Below are 23,972 nucleotides of genomic sequence, written 5' to 3' on the forward strand. Positions count from 1 at the left end.
TTTTCTTAAATATTTGGAAAATTTTTAGAAAACACAAAAAAAATGGCAGGTGAACAGTCTGACTTCAGATGGATACAGACTGTTTTCAGACTGTAATGAAATAGAGCACAGACTCTAAAGCTGTCAGACAACACAGCTGGACATGTGTGTGTATGGTACATAGTGTCATGTGGCCAGATCACCCTGCATTGGCGAAATCACTGTTATATACTTCTCGTTAAAAAGCTTCTCTTTACCTCTTCTGGAGGTGTTATCTTAAGACTGCAAAGTGAGTTATTTTAAAAAAAACATTTGACTCTAAGATACTCTCTGCTCACATCAAATTATAGACAGAGATTGAATGCGGAGGCTGGAAGTATCATTTAGAAACCCTGACTTTAGATTCTAAAGTTCATTCAAAGAGCCTCATTATTCCCATACATTGGTTATTTTATAAAAATAAATTTGAAGTGTAAAATCAAGGAATATGTCATAAACATTGCATTTGATAGTATTCCTTTTTGCAAAGTTCAAAAATCATTTGCCAGGGTCCAGGTAGGGTGTTTCTGGAGTGGATGGATGGTCAGGTTGGACCACCAAGTCTGAGAGCTAGTTACCACCACATGAACCCTTCATTCATTCATTCCTGAGCCAAAGGCCATGACAGGTGGATAGAAGACTTAAATGGTGAGCAGATGTCCCCACCCTCATAGTGCTAGTATCTCACTGGAGAGCAGACAATGAACTGATGACCAAATACATAATTGTAAAACTGTGAGGGACTTCCCTGGTAGTCCGGTGGTTAAGACTATAATGCAGGGGGCACAAGTTCAATCCCTGGTTGGGGAACTAAGATCCCATAGGCTGTGCAGGAGGGCCAAAAGTTAAAAAAAAATGTGAAATGCTAAGATCTTAAGAAGGAAGTAGACAGAGTGCCCTGCTGGAGACTAATGGGGATGTGGATGCACTGAGAATCCTCCTTCACTGGTGGCGGTTCAGGAGAGACTCACGTCGTGGGCAGATCTAGAGAAAGAGCCTTCGGGGAATGCTTGCACCCAGGCCCTGGGACAGATACGAGCAGCGTGGCGGACACGGTGTGTGGGGCGAGCACAGCACGGGGTGCAAGGGAATCTGAGGCCACACTCTGTGAGGCCTGGAAGGTGAGGAGCGCGGGGTTTACTTTGCTTGCAGCGGGAAGGCAAGGAGAACTTGAAAAGCAGGGCCATGCCATGATCTGATTTTCTTTCATGTCACTCGGAGAAAGGCCAGGAGGGGTAAAGAGGAAGCTGGAGAGTCATTTAGGAGCCTAGAGTGCAGGTCTCACTGATGCTGGCTGCACCGGTGTGGCAGCAAGGCAGCAGACAGTGAGGTGGGGAGGTTTCAGACCTGTTTTGGAAGTGAAATAGCTAGGAATTGAGCATGCATTAAATTTAGTGTGGGAGAAAGGAATAGCAAGGGTGACCCCTACTTTTCTGGAGCTGGAGAAGATGAATGGAAGATCAGATCTGGGGAGAAAAATTACAAGTTCTATTTTGCATTATTTTTTTAAGCTGAAGATACCATTGTATTCGGGGCTTCCCTGGTGGCTCAGATGGTAAAGAATCGGCCTGCAATGCAGGAGACCTGGGTTTGATCCCTGGGTCAGGAAGATCCCCCTGAAGAAGGGAATGGCCACCCACTCCAGTATTCTTGCCTGGAGAATTTCATGGACAGAGGAACCTGGAAGGTCACAGTTCGTGGGGCTGCAAAGAGTCTGACTCGACTGAGTGACCAGCAACAACAACCATTGTATCCAAGGAGATGTCAGGAGGAAGCTAGATATGATTGTCTGGAAACTGATCAGAGAAACTGATGCTGCCTACTTCAGAATAGAAAGAGTTGTGAGATTCGCTCTTGTAACTGAACATGCATTCGTGGCATCAGTGCATCTAAATGCAAAGGGGGAACAGGCTTAAAGAAAGCAGAGCTTTCCTCATCTTTGTCCCAGAGATGTTCCCACTGTGTGTTCAGGGGGAGAGCTGAGTTCCTGAAACTTCTTTGCCTAAAAGAAAAGGTGATATTTTCATTCCTGGAAAGAAATTAGATTGCATAAAAGTAATGTGACGTGGAGAGCCAGCTTCCAAATTAAGGATAACAGAGCAGATAAAATCAGCTAAAAAATAAATGTTTCTCTCTAAAAGGGCAGACCAGTCATTAGCCATTTGAAGGAAATAAAAGATCTGGGAGTTTTTCCTCACTCTTGTGTCACTAACATAATGTTAATGAGACTTCGTTTAAAAATTACTTACTTCAGGGCACTTCCCTGGTGGTCCCCTTGTGATGCAGGGGATGTGGGTTTGATCCCTGGTTGGGGAACTAGGATCCCACATGCCACAACTACTGAGCTCGTGTGCCATGACTGGAGAATCCATGCATGATGCAGCCAAATAAATTTTTTTAAAATTACTTACTTCATTAAACAGCTCAAGATTTACAAATTTCAGTGACAGAATGAAAATAATAAGAGGGCTTCCCTGGTGGCTCAGAGGTAAAGCCTCTGCCTGCAGTGTGGGAGACCCAGCTTTGATCCCTGGATCAGGAAGATCCCCTGGAGAAGGAAATGGCAACCCACTCCAGTACTCTTGCCTGGAAAATTCCGTGGGCTACAATCCATGGGGTCACAAAGAATTGGACACAACTGAGTGACTTCACTTTCACTTTTTCCATCAGTATGTAGATATGTGTGTGTGTACATGCAGTAATTCAAATTTATTGTATAGCTTTGATTCAGATTGAAAAAGGCAACATTTTCTTTCTTTTTTGGTAATTAATTCATCATTTGTCCTTCTGTTATTAAATTTTGCTCCATCCTTAATTTTCCAGTCTTCTGTAAACCCAAGTCACCATATATTTGTGTTAGAAAACTCTACTTAAGGCTCATCCACCCCTCCCTTACCTTTTTAACCTTTCTTCCTAGGGTCAACCGGGACCACCAGGGCCACAGGGTCCTATTGGACCCCTGGGACCCCCAGGACCCATTGGGATCCCAGGAGAGAAAGGGATGAAAGGTGATAGTGGCCGTCCTGGAGCAGCAGGTGACAAAGGTGACAAGGTAAGCCTCTTCTTAAGTGAAACTTATTTAACCACTCACCAGTGTTGCTATGCCAGATTTTTTTTTTTTTTTGTATAATCTCAAGTTGTACCTTATAAAAATTAAGCCTGAACTCCTCTTGTATAATCAATCCTCATTTCTAGCCCCATTTCCAGAGGAGCATGCCTCTCTGGATGTTTTCTAGATACTTAGAGAGAAGAGCATGTCGGGCTTCCTGGTGGCTCAGTGGTGAAGAATCCGCCTGCCAATGCAGGAGACACGGGTTCAATCCCTGATCTGGGAAAACCCCACATGCCGCAGAGTAACTAAGCCCGTGTACCGCAACTACTGGGCCTGTGCCCTAGAGTCCAGGAGCCGCATCTACTGAAGCCTGAAATCCCTACAGCCCATGGTTCACAACAAGAGAAACCACCACAGTGAGAAGCCCGAGCATCACAACTAGAGAGTAGTCCCCACTCGCCACAGCTGGAGAAAAGCCTGTGCAGCAACGAAGACCCTGCACAACCCCAAATAAAATGAATGCATAAAATGATATGAAAAAACATGAATGTATCCAGTGAGGAGTGGTTTTCTTTATGACTTTTTAAAAAGCCTAAATGATACTATAGGTACCATGCCAAGTCTTTTTTCACTCAATCACATGGCTTAGAAATCATTCCATATCAATTGTTGTATTGAACTTGTTCCTTTAGAAACTTTGTATAATATGCTGTAATATGGATGTAAAATTGTTCTTTATTCTCTGTTGAGAATTTGAAATCTTATTGTAGTGCGAGTGTGCAAAAACGGTCCTGTCAATTACCCATGTTTACCTTTAAGGTTTTCTTTCTCTAGGGTAAAGAGATTCTGGGAAGTTGAATTTCTAATTATCCAGTATTGTATTCTTTGAACTGATACTGCCATGTTGGCTTCCTAAGTACAAAAAGAAGGGAACAAAATGCTGATTTCTAACTGTTGGCATTTGAGCTCCTTAATGTAAAAATAGATGATAGTACCCATTAAGGGTTGTTTTTTTTTTTTTAAAGCAAGCCATTAATTACTAATGCTTTTAAGTAAATCAACAGGTTAATCTAATAAGTTAGTAACTTTTATATCTTTGTTTTATTTTCTGGGATTTTAGGGTCCAACCGGAGTTCCTGGATTTCCAGGTCTGGATGGGATACCTGTAAGTATCCTTAAGTTTTCTCCATTTAGGGGGGGAAGATACTCATCAAAGCCTTAAAGTCACATGATCTAATGTATTTATATGATATATAGTAACTGAACAAAAACAACAGCAAATGGCAAACTTTTCTTTATCTTTTTATTTTCATAAATGGCAGGATATGTGCATTTCAATTTTGTGTAATAACTCTGAGACCAAAACACTTTACTTGAAGAACAAGGTTTTCTTTTTTTTTTTTTTTATTAGTTGGAGGCTAATTACTTCACAACATTTCAGTGGGTTTTGTCATACATTGACATGAATCAGCCATGGAGTTACAAGGTTTTCAAACTGATTGGAGAAAAACGTTTTAGAACATGAGCTAGATATACTTGTCAGTTCAAGTATAATTTTCTGGAAATAAATTTATTCTCATTATGAAATATTTTACTAGCTGTGAGTCCTAATGGTGGGAGTGGGCTTAAAGCTCTCATTTCTAACATGAAAATCAAAGGAAAGAAGAAAAAGGTATTTGGGGATGGTTATAATTCATTAGAGTCTTTCTAAGGATTTCAAGGAAAATTTCCTCCCAAATCTCTGAAAATATTCCAGACTAAATGAATTTAAATTGGAGTGTATGAAAATTAATTCATGTCTTCCCAGGTGGTGCTAGTGGTAAAGAACCCACCTGCCAATGCAGGAGACATAAGAGACATGGGTTTGATCCCTGGGTCAGGAACGTCTCCTGGAGGAAGGCATGGCAGTCCACTCTAGTGTTCTTGCCTGGAGAATCCAATGGACAGAGGAGCCTGGCAGGCTTCAGTCCTTGGGGTTGCAAAGAGTCCCAAGAGTCGGACATGACTGATGTGACTTAGCATGCACATATGCACTGTACTACATAGTATTTGTGGGTGGGAAAGGAAGATTCACAAAACTGAACAACATATGAGTCATAAAGGCCATAATCTGGGAACGCATATTGCATAACTGTTTTGTTATGATCAGTTCAGTTCAGTCGCTCAGTCGTGTCCGACTCTTTGCGACCCCGTGGACTGCAGCATACCAGGCCTCCTGTCCATCACCAGCTCCCGGAGTTTACTCAAATTCATGTCCATTGAGTTGGTGATGCCATCCAACCGTCTCATCCTCTGTTGTCCCCTTCTCTTCTTGCCTTAAATCTTTATATTCTTGCAAAAATACCTCACCTATAATTTTGTTTTCTGTAGGGACACCCAGGGCCTCCTGGATCCAGAGGCAGACCTGGCATAGATGGCCACAATGGCTCAAGAGGCGATCCAGGGATGCCAGGAGAAAGAGGAGCTCTTGGCCCACGAGGCCCCCCAGTAAGACAGCCACAGCTCATTTTAGTGGGGATCAAGTGAAAAGAGCCTCCCGTGGGAACAGACTTGATGTGTTCAAGAAACAGAGTTATTACAAGTATCCCGGGAGCCTGGTGAATGGATGGGGGTGATTGGAGGATGAGAGCAGAGAGTTGACATAACAGCTGTCTCAGTAGATGACATGGGGCCTTGCAGTCTATGGAAGGAGGCTGGGTTTTCTTTTCCATAGCATGGGAAGACACTAGATGGTTTTAAGGAAGGAAGTGATCTGATCTGACTGATGTTCTGCCAAGATGTTTCTGGTTGCTGGATAGAGAATGGATAGTAGGGGAAGGGAGGCCAGTTAGCAAAACTGAGGTTGTTTATCCTTCAGGGTTCACTGCAGCTGCTTAAACCCCTCTAGGTATTTCAAACAGAGAGGAATTTAATACAGGGAATTTGGCACTTAATATTAACGGTTGGAGGATTAAAACGCTGGGGTCACTGCAAGATTTCAGGGGCTCACACATAGCTGAGATCCAGAAGTTAGAAGCTACTCCTGCACCTCAACCACTGCCTCTCATCCCCACTTCAAGACACCAGCAAACACTTAGGTTTCTATCTTCCTGCTTGGCTGCATCAACAGTACCAGAAGAGGATGTTTTGCGCATTTCTGCCTCCCAAATCTCAGAAGTACATCTCCCAGGTGGACCCTACTTCACAGCCAGCTGCAAAGAAGTCTAGGAAATATAGTGTTTAGCTTTCTAGCCCCCATAATGCAAAAGAAATAAATAAATGACAGGAGTTTGGAGTGGAGGTTCAGAAATAGTTGACAGTATCCAGCACTTAAGAGACCTTTACCGCTCTTAGTGTTTTTTTTTTTTCCTTCAAAAGTTTGCACTTTTATTTAAATGTAACTTTAGTAAGAATGACTCTTTCCTCTACCACTTATATCCCATTTCTCTCTTTTCTCACTTAAATAAAGACTGGAGATGATTTGGCCTTTCAAAACTGATTTTCTGTGCCTGTTTTTCAGCCTTTCTGCTTCTCTAATTAAATAGCATCACCCAAGATTCCTTCTAAAAGGTTTTCTCATCACCACTTTCATCTTACTTTCTTCTATGCATTTTCCTTTTGCTCCAGATCCTAGTGGAAATGGTCTGAACACAGAACTCAAAAAAAATTTTCCATATTCACCTTTTTCTTGTGGTATCAAGTAACAACCAACTTCCATGGTTAAGCTTCTCAACCACCATTTGTTTTCAAACTCAGCCCCTTGAACATGCAAGTGCAGTCTGGTGAATGCACATTTCTTAAAATCTTCAAATTGGATCACATCGCATTCTACTGAGTGTCCATGAACATCTGAGAGACCAGGGTTCTCAATTTTAGCTTTAACACAGCAGGTTGTTCTGATCACAGTACTGAAGTTTGTCATAATAGTCTCTTTGAAAAGTGATTTTTTTTTCCCTTGACCCATTTCGTATATGGGTGGTCCTCACTTTGCCCAGAAGTTGAGACTTTAAGAATGGCATGGAATCCAAAGGCACACAAAGCAACCTTAACATCCAATGGGAAAATTACTATTGTTCTGTGACCTTTAAGATATTTCATTAAAACTTCATAAATATATAGGGGTAATTTTTAAAACTAATATTTATTTATCACATTATAATCTAAAACATTAAAAACATTGAGAATTAAAGGGTTTTCTTTCTTTGTAAAAACTTATTAAAGACAGTTTGAATTGGGCTTGCCTTCTCCTGGTCCTGTAACTTAGGACATGAAGTGGAGGGGTTTTTTGTGCTTTGGTGAGTATCACCCTCTTTTCTAAGTTTGGACCAGCTTCCAGTGTGGTGAAATATCTCTAAGAGTTTCTTTACCATGAGGTTCTTCTGTCTGTGTCACTTCCTCTGGTACATCTTCATTCTTTTAGTCACAACCGCTTCCTTCTTTTATATGGATATGTTTACCTTCACTGAATTCCTCTGGCTTGAAAGACAGTAGTGACAACACTCTCACAATAGCTCTTTTTTCCATAACTCCACTTACATTCTGTTTGAATTTCGCCTCCAGTATTAGCATTTTTCATTTCCTTTTCATCTTTGTTAGCCAATTCTCTCTTTCAATGATTTATTTTCACGAAATGTCACTTGGGTGTCTCACTGGGACGGTAACCAGGGGCAACACAGCTACATACTTCGCTGTGTGTGAGCTAACAGATGTTAGTGACCAGTCACGGGTAGACTTTGAAAGGAGTGATATGATCCCTTCGTGGTCTTCGTTCACCTGTTACTTACATAGCAATCTGTGGACCATTGAGCTAGCAGTGATGTTTGTGTTTTATGTGTTGGCTCAGTTAATACACAGTGGTAACTGAAATTTGAAGCAGTTGGTTGGAGGACTGGTGTGATGTAACTTATTTGTGGAACTGAAACACAGTTCAGTTGTGTGTTGGAACTGTGAGAAGCAACAACTGTCTGTATAAGAAAATCTGATTTCTCAAGGAAACTGGTGGTGTAATTTACCACAAAACTCTTTAGTTACCTCCATTTGGAAGCAAAGTTAAGTGCTCGCCTAACAGGGATTAACTTTGAAACTTGCATGTGCTTCATAGAAATGTGTTATAATGGCGCCTCACTCCAATATTCTTGCCTGAAAATTCCGTAGACAGAGAAGCCTGGCAGGCTGTAGCCCAAGGGGTCACAAAGAGTCAGACACGACTGAGTGACTGAGCAACCAACTTAACATGTATTAAGATATTAAGTAGGACAGTTCAGTTCAGTTCAGTGGCTCAGTCGTGTCTGACTCTTTGCGACCCCATGAACTGCGCACACCAGGCCTCCCTGTCTATCACCAACTCCCGGAGTCCACACAAACCCATGTCCATTGAGTCGGTGATGCCATCCAACCATCTCATCCTCTGTCATCCTCTTCTCCTCCTGCCCTCAATCTTTCCCAGCATCAGGGTCTTTTCCAATGAGTCAACTCTCCGCATGAGGTGGCCAAAGTACTGGAGTTTCAGCTTCAGCATCAGTCCTTCCAATGAACACCCAGGACTGATCTCCTTTAGGATGGACTGGTTGGATCTCCTTGCAGTCCAAGGGACTCTCAAGAGTCTTCTCCAACACCACACTTCAAAAGCAGCAGTTCTTTAGCGCTCAGCCTTCTTTATATTCCAACTCTCACATCCATACATGACCACTGGAAAAACCATAGCCTTGACTAGACAGACCTTTGTTGACAAAGTAATGTCTCTGATTTTTAATATGCTATCTAGGTTGGTCATAAAAATATTAAATAGGGAAACTTTGGGGTGAACGTACATTAAGCTGTTTTGTTCACTTGTAAAAATTACTCTAAGTAAACAAACTTGCAGCTACATGCAAAAACCTTCTGAAAGAAACAGGTTATCTTTTTTAAAAGTTAATCTTACAAAGGGTACCTAGGCTTTGTTTTGAATACAAATTGTTAAATGGATAAAATAATTTTTTACTATTTCTGGGGCATAAATTATTAACTGACAACTTCAATGTTATTTACTTATAAGAATAATCCAAGTGCTATATGTACATTATGTTGTAAGGAAAAATGCAATTTTCCTGCTGAATAATTAGAAAATAGCTATAAAGTATTAACATTATGTATAACCTATATAAATATATAATTTATTTATAATGTATAATATATATTTGTAATATGTTTATGAATATATTAGTAGATATTCCATCTTAGGAGATTCCTTAATAGATCTTAAGCAATATTGAATAAGTATATATGAGTAACTGAGGATGATAATAATAATGAGAATAAAATAGTCTCTGCTAGTGAAATATGATTATAACAGTAATTTTATTGGTAATATTTCAGTTGCAAAAGAAAATACAGAAATAGTAATATGCTCTTTTCTTCTCTCAAGTGAATATTTTGTTTTCAGGGCCTTCCAGGAGAAAAAGGAGAAAAAGGAAATTCAGTGTTCATTTTAGGTACCACTAAAGGTATGCAGGTAAGTGTTATGATCAGGGTGGATTTCAAATGAATTTTTTTTCCATACAGGTAAACCCATGCAGAAAACACATGGCCTGAGATTTCCTTTGGAATGCTACAACAGGGATGAACCCTGTGGTCATTATGCTGAGTGGAATAAGCCAGTCACAAAAGGACACAAAATGGGTGATTTCCACTTAGAGGAGGTTCTTAGAGTAGTCAAATTCATAAAGTCAGGAAGTGGAATGATGTTTGTCAGGGTCTGGAGGGAAGAGGGCTAGGCAGCTCATATTTAATCAGTACAAAGTTTCCACTGAGGAACTGAAAAGTTTTGACAATGGAAGCTGGTGATGGCTGCATAACGTGGTGAATGTATTTAATGCCACAGAACTATGCACTTAAAAATGGTTGAAATATTAAATTTTACCATATTTATGTTTTACAGTGTATTTTACGTTTTGAAAAAAAAAAAGCCCATATTCAAGAGAATAGATACCCCTTGATTTTTTTTTTAAGGTAGGTAAAGTCTCAGGACAGAGTCACGAAACGGTAGATGAGCACAAAGGCAGGTGTGAGAGAATTGCAATACAAATTCCCTTTACACCTGCTCTGGGGTGATAACAAAGCATCCGTTAAGGCAGTCAAGGTCTGCCAGTCAGAAGAGAGACGGTTCATCGCTGATGAAATGGAACCTTTCAAGTGAGGCTTTAGAAATGAAAGATGAAATCCCCTTTTAAAAAATTGATATTTTATTTTTATTGGACTATAGTTGCTTTGCAATGTTGTGTTAGCTTCCACTGTACAACAAAGGGAATGTATGTGTACACATTCCCTCCCTCCTGACCTCCCCCCACCCCACCTCCCATCCCGCCCCTCTGGGTCATCACAGAGCTCCAAGCTGAGCTCTCTGCTCACGGCAGCTTCCCACTAGCTGTCTCTTTTACACCTGGTGGTGGATGTGTCTCAGCCCTAATCTCCCCATTCGTTCCACCCTCCCCTCCCACCGTGTGTCCACATGTCCGTTCTCTACGCTGTGTCTCTATTCCCGCCCTGCACATTGGTTCCACGTCCTCACGACTTCAGCGATCTTTCCCTGGTTCTGGTTGGTTTCGACTGAGTAGAAATGCAGTTCGGGGCTTAAGAATAAAATCAGGAAAGCGCCTCACAGAGCCCTACCCACAGCTGTCTGTCCTACGCTGACAAATTGAACAAACTGCACGGACTGTCCAGACAATTCCTGCCTGTGTGTGTTTCTTCTTTTATGTCCTGTGTGTTTTAGGGGAACAGTGTTGCTCTTCTAATGCAATGTACTGCTACTGTTGCAGGGCGACAGAGGGGACCCAGGACCTCCCGGCTCACCAGTAAGTCTTCGGGGCAGGCCCTGAGCTTGTTTGCTCCTCAAATAACCTGTGGTCCCCGCTTGTGGGTTAGTAGGTCCCCACAACAACCCCACTAGCAAGACAGGTTACCTAAACTTGCAGGGCCCACTCTTGTTCAAAAATTATTACAGATTTCAAGATGATGACAGCAGAGCTTTAAATCAAACACAAGGCCCTACGTGACTGCGCTGATCACAGGCCCACAGAGCCATCCTTGAATCTCAGCTGGCTCCCGCTTACCTGCCTCTTTGGTCTTGTAGTGATCATTTGGTATTGCTCAGGTAGCCACAGTCACTTAATATTTAGGAAAATGTACCTCTTTGAAACTACCTAAATCATATATGTCCAGTGAAAGCGATTTTGCCTGCTGAATCAGTAATTGTATATGGTGTTTAATATTTTGCACCATCTTCTTGTTCCTGGAATATGTAATTCAGTGATTAGACTTGTTCCAATTCATCAATGTTCACAAGATTAAAACTGAAAGCAATTTTGCCTCCTAATGGTTCACAGTAATTTCATTTGGTGACTTCTGGCTGTTGATGGGATTATTTCCCAGGTTGGTTCTCTTCCTACTCTGGAAGCTAATTGCTATGTTTCCAATGAGATACCTCAGTGTTGATGTTAAAATAAGTAGCTGTTCATCCTCTAGGAGAGAGGGATGCCACTGCATGCTCACAAATCATCGGATGTGGGCAGGGTGAGCTGGAGAACAGAGTGCCTCTGTTCATACTTCTAGAACTGCCCAGCTATTACCTTTCCTTGTGAATTTTGTTGAAGACTGAATTGCCTTGATCTTGAATTGGGGACATTCCTATTCACGTCGATCTTTTGGGCATGTTGAAAGAATAGAGTATAACTACATTAATGTTTTAATTTAATGTTCAGTTCAGTTGCTCAGTCATGTCTGCCTCTTTGTGACCCCACGGGCTGTAGCATGCCAGGCCTCCCTGTCCATCACCAACTCCTGGAGTTTACTCAAACTCATGTCCATTGAGTCGGTGATATCATTTAACCATCTCATCCTCTGTTGTACCCTTCTCCTCCTGCCTTCAATCTTTCCCAGCATCAGGGTCTTTTCCAATGAGTCAGCTCTTTGCATCAGGTGGCCAAAGGATTGGAGTTTCAGCTTCAACATCAGTCCTTCCAATGAATATTCAGGACTGATTTCCTTTAGGATGGACTGGTTGGATCTCCTTGCAGTCCAAGGGACTCTCAAGAGTCTTCTCCAACACCACACTTCAAAAGCATCAATTCTTCGGTGCTAAGCTTTCCTTATAGTCCAACTCTCACATCCATACATGACTACTGGAAAAAACATAGCTTTGACTAGATGGACCTTTTTCAGCAAAGTAATATCTCTGCTTTTTAATATGCTGTCTAGGTTGGTCATAATTTTTCTTCCAAGGAGTAAGCATCTTTTAATTTCATGGCTACAGTCACCATCTGCAGTGATTTTGGGGCCCCCCAAAATAAAGTCTCTCACTGTTTCCCCATCTATTTGCCATGAAGTGATGGGACTGGATGCCATGATCTTCATTTTCTGAATGTTGAGTTTTAAGTCAAGTTTTTCACTCTCCTCTTTCACTTTCATCAAGAGGCTCTTTAGTTCTTTGCTTTCTGCCATAAGGGTGGTGTCATCTGCCTGTCTGAGGTTATTGATATTTCTCCCGGCAATTAAAAGCATCTTGATGTCTATTAAAGTTATATGTGGAACAAGTTTTCTCTGATCTCTGGGTCTTAATTTAATCTCAAATGTAGGGGTTAGGCACCCCCACCTGAGCACTGCTGCTTGCCTACTCTGTGCCCTTTCCCCAACTGTCAGGGCTGCTGTCCAGGACGACCCAAGAGGGCACGTGTGTCTGGAACTGACTTCTTCAAGGTCTTTATCTACCTGCGATTACATGTAGCTCTTGCAAGAACAATGCTTATGGTTTTTGGTAACAAAGGCTCTGATTTTTCTCCTGTTTAGGGATCAAGGGGAGTGAGAGGCCCAGCAGGCCCAGCAGGGTACCCAGGAGAACCTGGGTTAGCAGTAAGTACCGCATTGCTGATGCTGTTCCTCTAGAAGCCCTGACCTGACGTTTAAATAAAGTAGGAGAAAGCAGAATTGCAGTCTTGGGTCATGCAGAGGTGGGTCCTTTGTGAGACCTGATGAATCAGCGCACACCCACCATTATGAAAGCCAGTCCATTTTGAAGCACAGATCCCCCCTGGGGGTGGCATTGAGGCGGGGACAAGCAGCCCAGCTGTGGTAGGAAGTCCATTGTGCATGTTTCAAAATTAAGGGTTTCCTAAAGAAGAGCTTGGGACACCCAACAAGGCCACATTCCGATTTCTGTGACTGATGAGTGATTTGTGTGTTTTTGCTGTTGATTTAGGGACCTCCAGGCCCCGCTGGGAGTCCAGGCTTGAAGGTAGGCAGCCATGAGTAAGGTACACAAGTGAAGTCCATGTCCAACAAGATAAGTGACTGCTGATGTTTGTCAGAATCATGTCTTCCCTCTTTAAAATTCCCAAGTATTTATTTATTTATTTTTTTTTTTTAGTGGAGTGCAGTTTATTACACCGGCGGGCCCAAGGCAGAGTCTTCTCTTAGCCAAGGGCCTAAAATTCCCTAAGTATTTAATAAATCATTGTTTAGTTGCTCAGTCGCGTCTGACTCTTTTGCGACCCCATGGACTGCAGCCCCCCAGGCTCCTCTGTCCATGGGATTTCCCAGGCAAGAATACTGGAGTTGGAGTGGGTTGTGATTTCCTTCTCCAGGGGATCTTCCCAAGTCAGGGATCGAACCCAGGTCTTCTGCATTGCAGGCAGATTCTTTACCACTGAGCCACTGGGGAAGCCCTGTTTAATATACTTCAACAAATTACCTAACCAGAAGTCTTACTTGCTTATAGTTATTCTTTAATATTCAAAAGCAATGAGTTTCTGTTTTGTTTTCTTTTCCAGGGTAATCCTGGCGTGGGAGTAAAGGGGCAAATGGGAGACCCGGTAAGAATCCCATTTTGCACAGAGGAGCAGGTGTTAAAATGCATGAACTGCCCGTGTCTAGGAGGCATTTCTGATTATCATTTAACTTGTGTTCATGGTCTCATCACTGTCCAGTTTTGTGGCCAACGATTTGTCTTTGCTGACTTATTAGGTTATCCTTACCCTTGGCTGTGGAATGACAGTTCTGACAAAATCGAATAGTAAATTCAAATTAATTTATATGACACACTTCCTCCTAGGCCAAAGAGATGGAATGATTCTGGGAATACATCCAGAGTAACAATTATGTTTAATTACAGATTTGTTTGACTTAATTTTACAAATTTCATTGGAATCCAAAACTTCACACATAAGTAGAAACATAAATAGCTGCAATCCAAGGCGTTTAGCTACACGTTCTTCCACTCCCTCCACCCTTCCCACTTATAGTCCTTTCTGCTGAAGTAGGACACTAAATAAGGACAAGCTTTAGCAAAGTGCTTTATGGTGGCTGTTCATCTAGAAGCAATCTGCAGTGCTTAAGAGTTGGTGAGGGGCTCTTTTAAAAAAATATTTATTTATTCATTTGTCTGTGTTGGGTCTTAGTTGCAGCATGTGGGATTGTGATTTTGTCATGTGGGATCTTTCATTGCAGCTCATGGGCTCAGTAGTTGCAGATGGAGGCTTGCGAGCTCAGTAGTTGCAGACTGCAGGCTTAGTTGCTTCCAGCATGTGGGATGCTAGTTCCCCAACCAGGGATCGAACGTGTATCCCCTCGCTTGTAAAGTAGATTCTTAACAACTGGACCATCAGGGTAGTCCCTGGTGATGGGCTCTTTCAACAACTCTGGGTAAAAAGATACTGAGCATCCACCCTGTGCCAGGCTAGGTTTGGTCCTGGGGGTGGGGCTTTAGTGAGACAGACCTGATACCCCCTCTCCTGGGGTCCCAGCATGGGGTTGGGTAAGTTACTGTACATCCATTTAACAGAAGGACTTGCCAAAAATATATTGGAAGACATCATGATGTGGGGAAGTGCAATGCTAGGCAGAAAGTACAGGTGACAAAAGGCTAAGCTCAACTTTGTAAAGCCAAAACAACAACAAAAATTATTAAAATCTACATGTAGAGTAGCATTCCTCAACCTTCACAGTACTAATGCATTATTGTGGGGCTGTCCTGTGCAATCTAGGATGTTTAGCAGCATCCCTGGCCTCTACCTGCTAGATGTTGGTAAGATTCCTTCCACTTCACTGTGACAACCAAAAGGTCAAACGATCTTGCCTAATGTTCCTGGAGGGAGGCACATCCAAACTCTCCCCTCCCTCCTCATGCCCCCCGACTCCCAATCTTGAGAACCACCAGCTTAGAGAAATGACTGGGGTAAAAATAGATGAGAACAATGTTTTCCAAACTTGGAGTATGTTTGTCAGAAACCCTAAACTTGTGCACCCCATTTTGAGAAATCTCACACAGGGAGGAAGCATTGCCAAGTTAGAGAACTCAGCACCAACACAGTTACACGTGTTTGCAAACTCAGGCCGTTACTCCTATAGTAACATGGAAATATTTGACTATGAGGTGGCTGTTCAAATTATCCGAAATACGCTTTTAAAAATTTCTTCTGGATTGTTAGGTAAATAAAGGCATAATTTTAAAATGTTGGTGCAGAGCTCTCACAATGCCCAAGACCATGTTGCCCACTCCATTTTCAGAGCAGACTGTCCTAAATGATTGTTACTCATATTTTCCTAGGGGGTATGATTATGGATCATTTACATTTTGTTCTTCATAATTTATCTTTTTGTACTTTTGACTGAAATGAATATATGGTACTGTCACAATATTAAAAAAAAAAAAAAACCAGTAGCATGACCAACATTTGGAAGAGGCTCCTTGCTTGCCAGCCTATATGGGTTTTGTATAGTTTTATTCCAGTTATAGGAATAAGTATGGTTATCTTACCAATCCATATTATGTATTTATTAAGTAAGCAAATACACAGTGTTTATGCATTTGTTCAATTACTTATTCATGCAACAGATGCCACTAGAATGGCTGCTACACCCTCACTGTGTTAGCTACTAGGGTACATCAAGAAAAACAAACCAAACCCACATCCCTAACCTCCTGGTTCTTCTGTAGTTTCCCAGGTGTGGGTGGGAATTGAATTATTGGTTGTATTTTTTCATTTACTTTGCAGAAAGTAATAAGCATTTTATGTGCATTATGTATTCAATAAAAGGATACTTTGAGGCAGGCAGTATTATAATCCCCATTTCACAGAGAAGGAGAGAAAGATTTTGAGGAGTTAAGGAAACTAAGGATAAGGAGATTTTAAGAAACTTGCCCGAAGGAACCCAGTCTAGTAAGGGCCTGGTTTCTACACACAGGTGACAACCTGACCTATCACCTGTTTTTAACACAAGAGGGAAGATAATTCCAGGTGCAAAATAGTAGAAATATTCAGAAAAGTATGAAATAACTATCTTCTAATTAAGGGTGTGTTTTCATTGTATTGTGGCAAAACCAATCCAAGGAACATTTTTTTCTTGTAGAGAACAACATCTTTAATGACCTAAATGAAAACTCTTGACTCATGATTTCCTACAAACAGATGTAAAATATTAATGAACTAGATATAACCTAAATCAAACCAAAGTGGAATAACTTAGTAAGTGATAATATGTTATTATGAAAGATTATTGCATAGGTGTTGAAAATCAGGTTTTTTTAAAGAATTTCTAGTATAATAGGAAAATGTGCAAAAAATATTGTGACTTAAAATTTTAATAAAATATAAAAATATAAACTGTATTATATATTTAAATGACATTATATAGTTTTACTATGATTATAATATATTTTAATATGTTCAAGGTACCATTTAGTCACATATACATGTATGTGCACATGCATACTGTGCACATATATGTGTATGTATACATGTGTATATACACAAATATGTACAAGCACATGCACACCAAAAGAACTATACCAAAGTTTTAATAAATATTGTCTCTGGATAGTAGGATTATGGATCACTTTTATTTTTTAAATTCATTTTTAACAATAAGTATGTATTATTTATGAAAAACAATAAACATTTAAAATTAAGTGACATATTTGCCAAGTTTTTTATTTTAAATCTGTGATACATGTTACACAGGATTATAAGCATTATATCACAGTTGTGAAAAGCTTCTTTGCTTCAAATTTCATTTCAAAATAAAGTTAAAAATGGCATTCTTATTATCTTGATTTTTATTTTTTAAAGGGTGAGGTTGGCCAGCAAGGTTCTCCGGGACCCACTCTGTTGGTGCAGCCACCAGATTCTGGTCTCTATAAAGGAGAAAAGGTAATTCTCAACTCATATGATACTTTGATAAAGTAGTCATAGCCAACATTTTCTGAACACGTTCCCATGCCAGCAAAAAGCTGAGTACCTACGTGCCACACTGCCTCCATCACAAAGCAGCCTTCACAGATTGGTACTATTATTAGCTCCACTATACAGAGCTGAAAAAAGGAGGCTTGGAAAGGTTTACCAGTGTTCTCAACTGTACCCAGCTGTTGAGTGGCAGACCTAGCTTGGGCTGCAAATGGTGACATGTCCTCTAGGATCTAGTCCCCCATTCGTGTCTTCGATATGGTGGCTGAAAAGACCACTGGAAATCCAGTTGTCCTTTAGACGTTACATATGGATCTGATGCTTGGGTCATTGAAAAGGTGACAGTTGCATAGGGCTGGGCACATAATAGACTCTTGGCAAATGTTAATTCCTCTGTCAGCCTCCAGCACTGATGTTACTGATGCCATGTGCAAATTCTCCTATCAGTTTTCAGTTACTGGATTCAATTTCACTACGTTGTTCAAAATGAGCCTCTCCTCTCAACAGCTACATTCCCAGCTTCCATCTCCTGCCCTGGTCCCATGGTGGCTCCCGCCCCACTGCCCCTCCTCCATGCCCCAAGAGGCTACACTCTCACACAGAACCAGCCTGAAGAGTGTCAGGTTTAAAGGTGCCCTTGGATCTTAGTTGTTAATTAGCAACAGTTGAAGGTAATCCTTTATTAAAAAGTTAGGAGAACGGTTGTTGAAAGAGGTAATTTCTGAAATGGGTGTAATTCAGTATGTTAAATAAGAGTAAGGAAGATTATATTCTTTGTCAATTTTAGGGTATTAAAGGAATGCCTGGAATGACTGGAACTCCTGGACCACCAGGACCCAAGGTAGTTTATTCAAATAATGTTAAAAAATGTGTATGATGTACTACCTTCATTTTTAAAAATTTTACTTGATTATTATCCTTGCTTTAAATGCTGATCTGTTACTAGAATTTTTCACTATTTTATCATAATCATGTAGGAAGACTATTCCAAAGTATTCATTTCCTTTAAGTTGATGGCAGTAATTTTTATTTCTTATTTTGTTTTTGCATTCCATATTGCTGAAATATAGTTGCTTAAACCCCTCTAAATGTTGTTATGTTTTTAAGGGAGAACCTGGTATTGGGAGAAAAGGAGAGAAAGGGATTCCTGGGTTTCCAGGACCTCGGGTAAGGACCCTTCATGCTATCTTTAACTTCAGTGAGTTTGGAGGCATTTCTCTCTCCCATTTTTATAAGATTCAATCAATAATTCTGAGAGCTCAAAAGTGGAGATTTTCTCAAAGAGGAGTACTGTATTTTGCTCAGCAAGAATTGAGTGATAGCTAAAGCCCCCAGAGCATCCCTTCTGTGGACATCATTTGGATAAAACAGGCAAGCAAAAGATGGGAGAATTGGCAGGAAGTAACGGGATCATGGTCAAAGGCATGATTTTTCCAGTAGTCATATGCAGATGTGAGTGATGGACCATAAAGAAGACTGAACACTGAAGAATTGATGCTTTTGAACTGTGGTGTTGGAGAAGACTTTTGAGAGTCCCTTAGGCTACAGGAAGATCAAACCAGTCAATCCTAAAGAAAATCAACTCTGAATATTTATTGGAAGGACTGATACTGAAGCTGAAGCTCCAATACTATGACCACCTGATGTGAAGAGTCAACTCATTGGAAAAGACCCTGATGCTGGGAAAATTGAGGATAAGATGGTTGGGTGGCATCCTTGACTCAATGGACATGAGTTTGAGCAAACTCCGGGAGGCAGTGAAGGACAAGGAAGCCTGGCATGCTGCAGTCCATGGGGCTGCCAAGAGTTGTACACAACTTAGCAGCTAAACAATAACAAAAATGGGATCATGACATTTTCTCACTGGCTCAGTGTCAGTGTGGTTGTAGCTTGGAATTGTTCAGTTAAGCCTATTTGACAAAAGAAAGTACTGATCTATGGACAGTAGCTAGAAAAAAGTACAGCATCAGGCCTCAACATCTCCATACCTGTCACTAATGGGATCCCCATTCACAGAGTCACGATGAATGCCAGACCCCAATAGGCATGGGCGCTCAGTTTATTTGACTCCAGATTTAGTACTTAATGAGGCAATATTGACTTCCATAGTAATTTTTATTGCTGATAATGCATAGAGCAACTATTAATCTCCAGACAAATTATATTGCAATGATTTAAAGATATTTAGCTCAGTGAAAGCATTACATTAAATAAATTGAAGTGGAAGAGCAATAAAAACAACAAAACTATATTCTTAATTTATAGCACTGGAGAGGACATGATTTTTTTTTAATAATATTGAAGAGTAATTAAAATAGCAAATGTTATAAAGAAATGGAATCTCTTTTATGTTTATTTCCTTTATTCAGTTATCTTTGTAGGCATGATTAAAAATCCCAAAAGCAATCTCATAAGGTGAAAAATGATTCATTGAATTGGTTTATGTATTTTTATTTAATTCTACTTGTGTTGATTTTTGTGAATTTATTAGGGGGACCCTGGTTCCTATGGATCTCCAGGTTTTCCAGGATTAAAGGTAAATGTATACCATTACAGAGATGATAAATACATTTTTCATTAGTAGATGCAGTTTAGTATCATTCAAAGGTTATACCAGGGCATGTAGACTCATACACAGTAATGGCAGAGGAAACACATTTATTTTATAAATTATATAATTTTGCTGTGGGTGCAAAAACTAGAGCACAAAACTCTCTGATGCAACCTAAAACAGTGTTAAGATTTTGTACAGAATCTCAGGGAGCATGTGTCATTCAGATAAAATGAGAATGAGATAATTTGTCAATGAGATAAAATGTCACAATCACTTTTTTTTTTTAAAAAAAGGCATGCTTTTTGTTACTTGTAGGGGAAACCAGGACTATTTGGAGATCCTGGGTCATTTGGATTTCTTGGCCCAAAGGTAAAAAAGTGAGCCTATTTGAGTACAATCTAATAACAACTTATATCCCTTATCTATCTAATTTATTTTTTAAAATATTTCAAAATATCATTTAAAAAATGAGTCAGTTTTGCATATATTATTTTAATGCATGTTATAATGATTATATTTTACATTTGTGAATTGATCTTTTTGAAGCAGATGAAAAGTACTGAAAGTTTCAAAAATTCCATAGGGATCATATAAGTATCATGATTTAAAACAGAGGCAACTGTGGAGAACTCTTTGCTTTGACCACCACTATAATTTTTCTTTCCTTTCTAACCTCTGACCTCACCTTCAGCACTTGTGCGGGACAAGCCATGGTGGCATTGAGATGACACAATTAAGGAGGGACAGTATTTGCTGCAAAAAAAATGTAGGTTCAGATGCTATAGGCAAAGAAACCATTTGTCCTAGAGTGCCTAATTAGACATTAATGCTTATTATAGATCGAAGAAATTCCATGGCTTCAGAGGTATCTAGTTTATGGGCATGGAATCATTTTTGGAATTTGGATTTATTTTTTTTTAGGGAGAATTTTGTTAGTTGGTTGTTTACTTCTGCTTATAGGTAGGAGGTTACTTATTTTTGTTCCTCTTAGAACATCATCAGTTATTTATTTCTCTAGTCAGCCTACAGGCTTTATTTCTTATACGAATGTACTCTTGGCCCTTCTAATATTTACTTAGTGCCAGGAAACAGGAGAAGAATATTAATATTTCTAAGAAAAGTGAATGAATGAATGATTTCAGGGAGATCCTGGAGACCGTGGGCACCCAGGACCACCAGGGGTTTTGGTAACTCCATCTCTTCCACTCAAAGGTTTGTGTTCCATTTGACTTCTCTATCAATTATGCTGAAATGGGATTTAAGTTGTCCTGAAAGAAGAGTTTGGTCCACTCTTTCTGTACTTTATACAGTAGGTGGGCTAAATATATGAACTTTACCATGAATGCGTAACTGTTGTTGTTCAGTCGCTAAGTCGTGTCCAACTCTTTGCAATCCCATGGACTGCAGCACACCAGGCCTCCCTGATCCTCAGTATCTCCTGCAGTTTGCCCAAGTCCATGTCTCTTGAGTCAGTGATGCTATGGAGCATCTCATCCTCTGTCCCCTTCTCCTCCTGCCTTCAGTCTTTCCCAGCATCAGTCTTTTCAAATGAGTCAGCTCTTCGCATCAGGTGGCCAAAGGATTGGCTTCATAATGTGTAAATTATACAAGTGCTAATAGAGATGTACATTTTTATCATCTCTATCAGCATAAGACATCAAATTTTATGTTAGTGTGTAAACTGCCTGCTGGGATTTTTATTATGTTACCTTTCAGAAAGTAGGTGTTTTAATTGCTAAACACATTTAAAACCATTTGACTAAGGCCTGCCACAATGCTGCCTCCAGGAAGAAGGCAGCCTCAATCAATGACAAATTTAGTGCTACTTCAACTTCACGTGTCTGTGGGGGAGGGTCTAAAATACTGCATTTTAAATGTGGTGAGAAACTGCAAAACCGTCTCCCAGTTGTATTTGAGCAAGCCTCCCAAAAAGTAATTGTGCATGAATTTTCTAATGTATACATATGTTTGCTACATACATGATGTCATTATTTTTGGCAGGCCCTCCAGGGGATCCAGGGCGCCCCGGCCGCTATGGAGAAACAGGGGCTGTTGGACCACGTGGTCCTCCTGGTGCCCCAGGTAGACCAGGGGAAGCCTGTGCAGGTATGAATCCACTGGCTTTTACAGCTCAGGTTTGCTACATCCTCTTCCACACCAGGGGTTCTCCACTCTAGCTGATACTAAAATCATCTTGTTGTTTAGTCGTGAAGCTGTATCTGACTCTTTGTGAACCCATGGACTGTAGCCTGCCGGGCTCCTCTGTCCATGGGATTTCCCAGGCAAGAATACTGGAGTGGGTTGCCATTTCCTTCTCTAGGGGATCCTCCCAACCCAGGGATTGAACCTGCAGCTCCTACCGCGTCTCCTGCATTGCACGCGAACTCTTTTACTTCTGAGCCACTGGCAAAGCCCAACTCATCTTAGGATTGCTTCAAAAATACTGATGGCTGAGCCTACCCAGACCAGGAGTGTCGGACTCTCTGGGGGGATGGATGCACCCAGGCATCTACTGTTATAAAATCGTCCCCCTACTTCTAATGTACAGCTAGGATTAAGAAGCACAGAATTCAAACCAGTTGGCTAATTAATTGGAGAAAACCCAGGTTCCTAGACTGCTGCTCAGAAATATTCAGTCACTATCTTAGGGGTATGATAAGAAGCATCTATGTATAATGGGCTTCCCATGAGTTTGCATGCATGCTAAGTAGCTTCAGTGGTGTCCAACTCATTGCGACGATTTGGACAGTAACCCACAAGCTCCTCTGCCCTTGGGATTCTCCAGGCAAGAATACTAGAGTGGGTTGCCGTTTCCTTCTCCAGGGGATCATCCTGACCCACAGATTAAACACACATCTCTTATGTCTCCTGCATTGGCATGAGAGTTTTTTACCAGTAGGGCCACGGGGGAAGCCCTCCCACAAGATTACCACATGCAGATAAGATTTCAAAACCACTGCTAGGATTAGAGTGTCCCTTTGGGTTTTTACCACCTTCTTGGAAGGCTCTCCCTGTGGATATCTAGTTGTTAAAATTTAGTTCATCCACCTAGGCCCCAACTTAAATGTTCTGTATGAAATGTGGAAATACAAATTGTGAATTAAAAAGTAGGATTTTGATTCACACTTAGTTAAAAAAATAAACAAAAGCCACAGTTCTCTCCTTCCTTCCCTCTAAACCAAAAAACAACAGTCTCATCCCCCACAGAAAAACCCTATGGCTCATGGTCATATTGAGAAATAATCCTATTGACACAAGGACTTTCAACTCCTTCAAGTGCTATCTTAGTTAATAGTCTCAGTGATATTAGGAATAGAAGTTTACAGGATATTTTCATTCTGTGAACCCAGGAGAATTGATTAAACATGTGAGGAGAAAGGTCTGGGATAAATGTAATTTTATTCAATCTGTCTCAAGTTATGTTTCCTGAGGAGTAAAAAGTTTTCTGAGATATTCAACCATGAACTACAGAGTTCTTGTTTAATCTTCCATGAAGCTGGCTTTCACTTGAGAGAGAGTCTGATGACCATAAAGTCAGTAAATAAAGCTTTGTTTAGTTCATTTACTCTTTAGACACTGTAGCCATGGTTTAATTGACCCAGGACTATATAAATCATATAGACTACTCTCAATCAGGAGGCACTAGGCTCTCATCTTACATTTCTCCTTTCAGGCTTGTTTATAATAAAATAGTGTTTCCAACAGATTGAAATCAAAACCCAGTGGGAGTAAGTAACACATGTCTCTAGGGAATTTCAAACCAAGTATAACAAGAAGCCTCTTTATCCTAAAAATCTTCTGAAAAAGAATTAACCCATATTTGGACTTAAACCCATAGTAAGAAGTAATTTTATATGGTATAATATTTATATTACATCATGCACATATATATACATCCATACATACATACGGTTAAAACACAAATCTCACAAAATATTATCTGTGGGTTATATGAGACACTCCCTCTTCTATTCCATTCTTTGCTTTTGGGAAAAAAAAAGTTTTAATGCTGGCCACAACTTCATTGATATCGTGTCCTATCGGTGGGTGATTGAGGCTGTGATGTGCAACCCATTCTCCCTGTTGGAAGCTGGTTGAGCTTTTTCCCTGGCCCCGGGGCGAGACAGCAAGCAGGCAGCATTCAGGTTCATTCCAA

The 23,972-nt window shown here is 40.5% G+C and overlaps 1 protein-coding gene across 4 annotated transcripts in view; it reads left to right on the forward strand.

Annotated features, from left to right (window-relative positions):
• COL4A4 (collagen type IV alpha 4 chain) overlaps positions 1-23,972 on the forward strand; it is a 151,628-nt gene that overhangs the window by 48,832 nt on the left and 78,824 nt on the right. For all 4 annotated transcript variants that reach the window (XM_043445277.1, XM_043445279.1, XM_043445276.1 and 1 more), the window contains exons 5-19: positions 2,936-3,070; positions 4,191-4,235; positions 5,441-5,557; positions 9,471-9,539; positions 10,846-10,881; positions 12,872-12,934; positions 13,281-13,316; positions 13,852-13,893; positions 17,149-17,229; positions 18,050-18,103; positions 18,370-18,429; positions 19,754-19,798; positions 20,132-20,185; positions 20,959-21,028; positions 21,818-21,922. In XM_043445277.1, the coding sequence (XP_043301212.1) occupies positions 2,936-3,070; positions 4,191-4,235; positions 5,441-5,557; positions 9,471-9,539; positions 10,846-10,881; positions 12,872-12,934; positions 13,281-13,316; positions 13,852-13,893; positions 17,149-17,229; positions 18,050-18,103; positions 18,370-18,429; positions 19,754-19,798; positions 20,132-20,185; positions 20,959-21,028; positions 21,818-21,922 (1,012 nt within the window). The remainder of the gene's footprint in view (positions 1-2,935; positions 3,071-4,190; positions 4,236-5,440; positions 5,558-9,470; positions 9,540-10,845; positions 10,882-12,871; positions 12,935-13,280; positions 13,317-13,851; positions 13,894-17,148; positions 17,230-18,049; positions 18,104-18,369; positions 18,430-19,753; positions 19,799-20,131; positions 20,186-20,958; positions 21,029-21,817; positions 21,923-23,972) is intronic.

This window comes from Cervus canadensis, chromosome 24 (genome assembly GCF_019320065.1).
Source record: "Cervus canadensis isolate Bull #8, Minnesota chromosome 24, ASM1932006v1, whole genome shotgun sequence".
NCBI lineage: Eukaryota > Metazoa > Chordata > Mammalia > Artiodactyla > Cervidae > Cervus > Cervus canadensis.